This window comes from Pongo abelii, chromosome 21 (assembly GCF_028885655.2).
Source record: "Pongo abelii isolate AG06213 chromosome 21, NHGRI_mPonAbe1-v2.0_pri, whole genome shotgun sequence".
NCBI classification, from domain to species: domain Eukaryota; kingdom Metazoa; phylum Chordata; class Mammalia; order Primates; family Hominidae; genus Pongo; species Pongo abelii.
Window position 1 is genome coordinate 32603008 of NC_072006.2, and position 8636 is coordinate 32611643.

General features: G+C 54.0%; 2 protein-coding genes across 3 annotated transcripts; both read right to left on the minus strand.

The window, feature by feature from the left end:
* Positions 1–4398: 4398 nt before the first annotated feature.
* Positions 4399–5156, minus strand: TMEM239 (transmembrane protein 239). 2 transcript variants are annotated; one of them, XM_002830109.5, is made up of 2 exons: positions 5006–5156; positions 4399–4881 (listed from the first exon to the last, which is right to left on the minus strand). In XM_002830109.5, exon 2 carries the CDS (start codon positions 4868–4870, stop codon positions 4412–4414), a length of 459 nt encoding a protein of 152 aa, XP_002830155.1. In that variant the 5' UTR covers positions 4871–4881; positions 5006–5156; the 3' UTR covers positions 4399–4411. The 2 variants fall into 2 exon arrangements, with proteins under 2 accessions (XP_002830155.1, XP_002830154.1); XM_002830108.3 differs by having other exon boundaries at positions 4399–4918; positions 5006–5125.
* Positions 5157–5639: 483 nt separating this feature from the next.
* On the minus strand, positions 5640–6526 carry C21H20orf141 (chromosome 21 C20orf141 homolog). The gene is made up of 2 exons (XM_002830110.4): positions 6025–6526; positions 5640–5931 (listed from the first exon to the last, which is right to left on the minus strand). The coding sequence occupies exons 1-2, from the start codon at positions 6282–6284 to the stop codon at positions 5694–5696; spliced, it is 498 nt and encodes a 165-aa protein (XP_002830156.2). The 5' UTR covers positions 6285–6526; the 3' UTR covers positions 5640–5693.
* Positions 6527–8636: the final 2110 nt, after the last annotated feature.

Below are 8636 nucleotides of genomic sequence, written 5' to 3' on the forward strand. Positions count from 1 at the left end.
GGATGCCCACGGCCTCCCAACAGGGCCGGGCTTGGGATTTCCCTCCCAGCTTCAGACCCTGGCCTGCCCCCCTCCGCCCGAGGGTCATCGCTCCGGCCTCGACGCCCTCCAGCTGTCGCCCTCGCCCCGCTCCGCGCGCCTGGGCCTGAGGGAGAGCAGTGCCCTCGGCGCTCCGCAGCCGGCGGCCGGCCTCCGGTGTCCTCGCAGGGTTCCCACAGCAGGGGATCCCCCACCACGCCTTCCCCCGCCTCAGAGTAGCTGCTGTCTGACCAGGCGCTCCTGTCGCCTCAATGCGTCCCACCCGACGTGGCCCCTTCCCTCCCGACGCGTCTGTGACCACTGCTTCAATGACCTTGTCCCTGCCCCCGCCTTGGTCTAGCGCGGGCTGCACAGGCGTCCTCCCCCTCCCTGACGACCCTGTCACCTCCCTCGTTCCTTGTGGCCGGCTGCCCCTCCCCCCACCCCCAGCCTCACTCAGCCTCTCCTAGCCTCCCCCTTTCTCTGCACCCACGAGTCTAAAGGATAGCGCCCCCCTCGCGGTTTCCCGCAGCTGGCCCTTGGAGGTTCCTGGGTGTCGCACGGCTTCCTCCTTTCGGGGACCCCTCTCCTTTCCTGAGTGGCCACTGACGCTCCATCTCTTGAAGGGGTACTTCTCAGCAGCTTGCGCCCCCTGACGCCGCCTTCCCTGTTCCTAGGGGCGGAGGGAAGCCCTACCCCAAGTATCCCCCAGCACATGTGTGCACCGCTGTAGATCCCCTCTCTCCTTAGATGCAAGGTCCCTCTCGCTGACACCGCCTCCGCTCAGGTTCCTTATGCTCTCCTTGACTTTATTTTTCCGGCCAGGCCGGAAGTTGTTGCTGGATCCCCGGCCCACAGTCCAATCCCATGAGAGCAACCTGCGGGGTGCGGTGGGGGAGGGCCGGCAAAGACATCCACCCAGCAGCCCAGGTCACACACAGGCCGATAGGAAGGCTCGCCCTTCTTGGCCCAAACCGAATGGCTTAGAACTCCATCATTTCACCATGCCCGTTCTCCCCAGGCTTGCATTTTTAAGCCTTTTAACTCTAAATGGACGACTTTTTCTACTTTTAAAGGAATTTCAGGAATTACATTGATAGTATCACGTTTCGCCTCTGCAAGCTCTCTAGCTTTATTGCCTGTTATCTCTATACCCTACTCCCACTTGCCTGCCCCTAGAGTTGTCCATTCCATTCTGTTTATCTTTCGTTTTTATGTGTTCTTGCCAAAAAGTGTCTTGTTTTGCTGACATGCTTTTAAATTTGTGTAAGAGGAATTATATTCTCATTCCATTTCTTTTTCAATGCTAAGATTTTAAGATTGGTTCATGTACCTTCTGCCCCTTCTAATTACTGCCCCTTGGGCCCATCTGCCTTGTTTTACCCTTCCCTTTACCTATCCTGCTCCCACTAGTAACAGTGCAATAGGCATTCTCATAATACCCCCTTATGCTTCGCTTCTCAAACAGGGTGCAATGTATCACCTGGGAATCTTGTTAAAATGCAGTCTCTTGGCCAGGCACAGTGGCTTATGCCTATAATCCCAGCACTTTGGGAGGCTGTGGTGGGCAGATCACCTGAGGTCAGGGATTCAAGACCAGCCTGGCCAACATGGTGAAACCCCGTCTCTACTAAAAATACAAAAATTAGTCGGACTTGGTGGCAGGTGCCTGTAATCCCAGCTACTCAGGAGGCTGAGGCAGGAGAATTGCTTGAACCTGGGAGGTGGAGCACAGTGAGCCGAGATTGCACCACTGCACTCCAGCCTGGACAACAGAGCAAGACTCTGTCTCAAAAAAAAAAAAAAAAAAAAAAAAAAAAATGCAGGCTCTGATTCAGCCGGTCTGGAGCAGGGCCTGAGACTGTATTTCCAACCGCTTCCAGGTGATACCTATGTTGCTGATTCTGGGACTACATTTTGAGGAGCAAGGCCCTTACGGACCTCTGTGAAAATTCATTCTGGGGTTCTGGGTCCTAGGGTATATGTAGATCTAATTTGATGAGTATTGCCCATCTGCTCTCTAGTCTGGCTGCACCTCCTTACCCCATACCAGCTGGGCAGGAGGGTAAAAGGTGTATAGTCTGTGGGGAAAGGAAGAAGGTCTTCTCCTTGCTGCTGCCCACATCCCATCCACTAGTGCATCTGGTCAGGGCCCCAAACTCCTCTCTCCCTTCATTGGAATGGACCCAAGGCTCCAGAGCAACGTCCCTGGCTAGCAATGCATGGCCAAGTCAGTGATGGATCTAGGCCGGGCAGCCTGGTCTCTGCCTTCACCACATGGGATCCTGAATCCTCAGCCCACCAGACATCTAGATTGGTTTGACTCATGACCTCCCTAGGCCTGGGCTTTAGCTCTGATAGGAGCTCTTGAGAAGCCTTGGGGTCTTCAGTTAGCTAGGTTGTTTGTGTTTCCTTTGCCCCCTTCACCTTCCCTTGAGTAGCCTGGTAGGACTCAGATGGCCTGGCCTTGCCACTGGCAAATGGCTATCCTGGGCCTGACTTCTCATCTCTAAAATGGGATGGTCACAGCATAGCTATAATTTGTGGTGCTAGGAGCGGTCCCAGGTCCTTCACTCACATGCCAGAGCCCTAAGACAGGGGTTCTTGCCTTAGTTTTACCCATGAGGAAAGTGAAGTTGAGGAAGGTTTAGCAATTTCCACTAAGGGCATGGAGCTAGTAAGTGAGAGTACTGAGATTCAAGCCCAGCCTCAGCTCATACACCAAAACCCATCTAACCATGAGACCATGTCAGCCCCATGTCCTACCTTGCTCTCACTACCAGGCCATAATGCAGGGAGAAATAGAAAGAAACAGAAAGGAAGGACTGGACCTTGGGTTTTGGCACTGATGCTGAAGGCATCTAATCAGTGGCATGGAGGATTGCAAAACTCTAAGGCAAAAATGAACCAGGGTTCTAGGGGTTAGCCCCAAGGCCCTGAGTATTTATGGGGCAAAAGAGGGGGACCTTGGGTCTGGGGCTTCAAGAGCAAGGAGTGTAGGGTTATATATAAGGCAGGGATCAGAACTGGGCAGGAGTTGGGGATGGCCAGGGATTGGGTGGGGGTCAGGTGTGGATAAAATTATCTGTCATGTACCTTACTTGGTAATAAGCGATCACTCAATGTTTTGTTGGAGGGGCCAGCGAGTGAACGAATGGCCAGCATTCAGGGCATCAAAGGATTGCCCTTTCCAAAGCCCTTCTGGTGCCTGAGCGGCTTGCTGGGTCAGTTTTGGAAACCCTGGGGCTGTGCTTTCCCCACTCACACAGCTGTGCAAGCATCTCCTGGCACCCAGCCCCAGGCCCAAGCATTTCACAATAAAAATAGTTCAACATCTGCACATTTTGAGATTTCATGGCACATGACCTTTTACATCTTGTCCACACTTAACCAACCTCTTGTTTACCATTTTAGGGCCAAAATTCTATCCAGGACAGAGAGTTGATCTGAAAGCCCAGAGAAGCTTCCTGTTCCTTCAACAGTCTTTGGGGTCAAAAGAGCTTAGGCGCCTACAGAATGTTCTTAGAGCTCAAAGCAACATCTTACAGGTTTTTGGCTTCTACAAAATGCTTCACAAATAGATATTGTCTTTGACTCACAACAACCCCATGACAGAAGTGGCCCACGTAACACTGAGGCTCAAATGAATTAATTGGCCAAGGCCACACATTGTGTAAGTGGGTGAAATGGGACTTCTTGATCATTTTTTCCATAACAGACCTTGGGATTCTTAGAGAGTGAGTAGGTGCTGTCTGACCCCAGTTGGCCCATTTCTCAGACTTGGGGATGCGGACTGAGGCAGGAAGTAGGAAGTCTAGGGAGGAGGATGCGTGCGGTGCAAGGTTTGGAGAGCGAGTGAGTTGAGGTCTCCTGGGGCTTCTGGCCAGCCTTCTCCCTGATAGATTTTTGTCACTGCGACCCTCTCTAGAGTCTGTGGTTCTCCTGGAAGTGGAAAGAGGGGATTGGTGGGAGGAATGGCAAGGCCAGTGGTACTCAGGTAGAAGTTCTCAGTGAGTCTGAAGCTGAGACAGCTGAGTGGCTATGAGAAAAAGATGCTGTCAGTTGCCAAGGGGGCCTCACGGGTATCATCACATCCATATGGGCGCTATCAGTGGCTTGGTCAAGCTCTGCCCCTGGCTAAGCAATTTTCACCAATGGCTAAGCCATCTGTCTTGCCCCCTCTTCTCAAAGCCCCCAGCCCCTCACACCAGGAACCTGCAGCATTGACTTGAGGAAGGAGTCCGGGGTCAGCCCAGTCTACCTGTTAGGGACTGGGGGTCTGGGGCCTGCCAAGGCAGGGGGCCCTGATCCCATTGCCCTCCCTCTCCCCATGGGGTCTCAAGGCCCTAGGCCAGGGCTCAACAGACACAAGCAGTGGGATGGGGTTGCCCTTCTATTGATCCAAATCCTGAGTGTAGCCTGGGTGAGTCATGGAGGTGAGGAGGCCCACGAGGCTCAGCAGTGTGGAGAAGAGCAGCAGGAAGGAGGCCGTGAAGAGGAGGGCAGGCAGAGCACTGAGCACCAGCAGCACGAGAGCCGGTAGCAGGTGGCGCCACACCGCAGCCACGACGGGCCACAAGGAGCTCAGCAGGTAGGAGCCAGTGGTGAAGAGTGCATGGCACAACATCAATGCCAGCAGCAGGTAGAGTATCCCCTCCAGACCCCACAGCAGGCGCTGCAGCGGTTGCCGCCAGTTCGAGGTGCTCCACCACTGGATCCAGCTTGGGGGCACGTGGCTCACCCACCAGCGCACCCAGCCGTGCCTTGTGACCCAGGCTGACCAGGGCACTGCCTGCTGTGGCCCCTCGCCAGCCCCGATGGTATCTGTCTCCACTCGCGGCTGCTGCATCATGTCTGGTGCACCTGGGGAGAGGGCCAGGGCCTTGGAGATGCGTGGGACCTCGGGGGGGGCAGAGACGGGGTGCAGGGGTCAGGAGGGCACCAGTGTGGGTGGGATGGGGCTACAGAATTAGGGTCTGGGACTTACCTCTGGGCAGTTACCTAAGTCATGTTGCTTCCTGCAGCGCCCAGGACGGCCTGGCAGGCAGATCCAAGTCCCCACTCTCATCTACCCCCACCCTCCCCAGAGGAGCCCCTTTGTGACCCGGGCTGGGGTGGGGTCCAGCCAAGAGAGGAGTCACTGTAGGATGTGAGGCCCACCCAAGTCCCTCTGCAGGGACCCTCCTGCAGAAGGACCCTCCAGGGTCCCTGCAGAAGGACCCTCCAGGCTGGCAGGGGAGCCTCGGAGCCCCACAGATGTAGTTTCTCATGCTTTCTCATGGGAAGCCCTCCCTGGATCCCTGTCCCTTCCCTGCTTTCCCTGCTGGCTGATATCCACCCCTTTCCAAACTGCTGTCTCGCAAGTCTTTCTGTCTGGACCTTCATTCTCTAGAGCCACAGAGGAGGCCAGAGTGGCTGCCCCCAACCCACAGGCTCTGAGATGGCTGCCACATTCTTCCTCGGGCTCCTGGCTAGTATCCTACCTTCTCTTGCTGCCCCAAGACTCAGATCCAGGTATCTGATACCTATATTATGGGACTGAAGGTCCTGTGAGGTTCAGGTTGGGAAGAAAGGGGGATCATCCCACCTGCCCAGCCAGCAAGGAGAAAAGGGGGCCTGAGGAAGCAGGGTGGCCATTGTATATTTGAAGGACACTGAGTTGTGGGGAGGGGCTCTCAGGCCCAAGGATGGAGGCAGAAAGCCAGGCCAAGCAGGGTCCAGGGCATGCCACAGGCTGTCAGGAGCGGGCCCAGCCCCATGAGCAGCAGCAGCAGCGCGTCCTGGAGGCTAAGTTGTCCTGAGACTGTACCCATTTGCAGGAGTAGAGCCTCCTGCTGTCCAGGACCCTCACCGGCCCCCTGACTCTGGCCCCTGGTGAGAAGTTTGCGCTGTGGCAGAGTGCGACCTGCGGGCCTGTGGAGAGAGAGGGTGGCGACTGGGCTTAGGGAAGTTGTCCACTGGCCTGCCCGCCTACAATGCCCACCCGCCAGGCTGCTGCCCACTTACCTATGGAGCAGGTCAAAGGCGAGGAAGCTGACCAGAAGCAGCAGCAGGGCTGGGCCAGTCGTGGAAAAGACTGCCCGGATTGTCAGTCCTAGTGCCCCCAGCCATAGGACACTGTCCAGGAGCTGGGCCCAGCTAGGGCCCCAGGGGGATACATGTGGACGCACTGGACTACCTGACCCCTCTCCAGCACCCAGGCCCCTTGGAGGAACTGGGAACAGATCCTCAAGGGCTTCGGTTCTGGGTAAGCAGAGCCGGGACATGGAGGGAGGTGGAGGTGACAGGAAGACCTAGCGCTGAAAAGGATTATAAGGGTGAGAGTGGGGGAAGGGGTAGGGCCCTGGCAGACACAACAGTGAGCTCAGAGTGGGGAATTAGGCTCCTGCAGAGTCTCCCCCTCCCCCATACCCACCCACCAAACCCTCCTCCTCTCCTCCCACTTTGGTCAGCATTCTGGGAATGGGCACCTGGGGCATTGTGACCTGTTGCCAGGTGGGGCCGTGGGGTAGGGAGGGGGCTGCTGCTGCTGCTGCTCTGGCCTCATAAGCAGCTGGTGGCCTAGGTGGTGCTTAGCTGGGAAGTCAGGGATTTCTGAGAACTAAGACTCATCCTCTTGCCTTTGCTGATTCTCTTCCCTAGGGCCCTCCCTTGGGGATCTGAGTTGTCAGGAAGGCATTCTAACCCCATTACTACTTGGGCATCTGTCCAAGGGAGAGAGGTCTGCTTTCTTCTTCCTGTGAGTTTGCAGAGCTGCAGGTCCAGGGCCAAGTCATTCAATATCTCTGTCCCCAGCTGTCTTCCCTGTGGGTCCTTCTGGGGGATTTTTCAGGCTTGAAGTTCCAGATTGCAGAGATGGGCTCTGCCAGGAGACTGCCTGAGGCTTCTGGGGCTGGGCTTCCGCATAACCTGCTAAATGGGGGTGAGAGAGGAGGGGGCTGTTCAGGTATTCTAAGCACTATAGTTTATAGGGGGTATTATGCATACTGGGGTTCCAGTAATGAGGTAGAGGACATGAACTTAAGAGGACTGTGACCTAGTAACCCCCATATGAGAGGTTAAGGTTACAGTCTAAGAATGGAGTTAAGGAAAATGAACATATAATGAAGGGGTTAGTCACTTGGATTATCAGTGTATCAGATTACACTGATAATCTATAAATGGGTGTTGGCCATAGGGGTCCAGCACATCTCAGTTTAGTGACTTGAGAGGCAAGAGCGGAAATGTGTCATAATTAAGAGAACTTAATCTTTGCCCACATATCATACTTTGAAGGAAAACTGGTAGGGGTGGCAAAAGGGGAGACAGTGGCCATACAGCCCCTAGGAGAGGAGGAGACAGAACAAGAATCAGGCTGCATATCCACCTCCAGCAGGCCTTGCCCAGAGACGAGGGTCACCAGTCTTAACGACCATGCACTGATTGCCCTTGCTCTGGCTGTTCTTGCTTATCCAGCAGCTGGGTTTTAGGAGTAGATTTGTCCATAATGGGATAGGGTATAACAGAAGATCCCAGAATTTTTTTTTTTGGCATTAAGTTCCAATTGTGTTTGTAAAGGAGCATTAAGGTTTAAGATTGCCAATTCCCTGAGCCTGATCAACCCTGGATGCATCCACACAATTGCATTCCTGGACATACAGCCCTGGGGAGCATGTCCTGATGAGTCCACCAAGATGAGGCTACTCCATATTGCAGGGCATGGGGGGATCGGACAGACTAAAGCTCCTTAAAGATTTACTATGCACCAGGTGCTCTGTATGCATGTATAGGAGAGTTCTGTCTGTGATTTTCTCAGAGTTTATTTTTTATTCAACAATCATTTATTTAAGTGCTTCCTATGTGCCAGGCACTGCGCCAGATGGTGAGTGTATTAGGCCATTCTTGCGTTGCTATGAAGAAATACCTGAGACTGGGTAATTTATAAGAAAAGAGGCTTAATTGGCTTGCAGTTTTGCAGGCTGTACAGGAAGTAGAGTACCAGCATCTGCTTTTGGGGAGGCCTCAGGAAACTTCCAATCATGGCAGAAGGCAAAGGGTGAGGAGCAAGGGAGAGAGTGGTGGTTGGGGGAGTTGCCACACACTTAAACAACCGGATCTTGAGAGAACTCACTCACTATTTCAAGGACAGCACCAAGCCATGAAGTATCCACCCCCATGACCCAAACACCTCCCATCAGGCCCTACCTCCAACATTGGGATTTGAGATTTCAACATGAGATTTGGACAAATATTCAGACTATATCAATGGGTCATAATTTCTATAAGTAGAGCCTGAGATGGGGATACTTGTACACATGGTTTATTGAGGGAGTGCTCTGAGGAGGAAAACTTTTTTTTTTTTTTTTTTGAGACAGAGTTTCACTCTTGTTGCCCAGGCTGGAGTGCAATGGCGCCATCTCGGCTCACTGCAACCTCCACCTCCCGGGTTTAAGCGATTCTCCGGCTTCAGCCTCCCAAGTAACTGGGATTACAGGCGCCCACCACCACACCTGGCTAATTTTTGTATTTTTAGTAGAGACAGGGTTTCACCATGTCAGCCGGGCTGGTCTCAAACTCCTGACCTCAGGTGATCTGCCCGCCTCGGCCTCCCAAAGTACTGGGATTACAGGCGTGAGCTA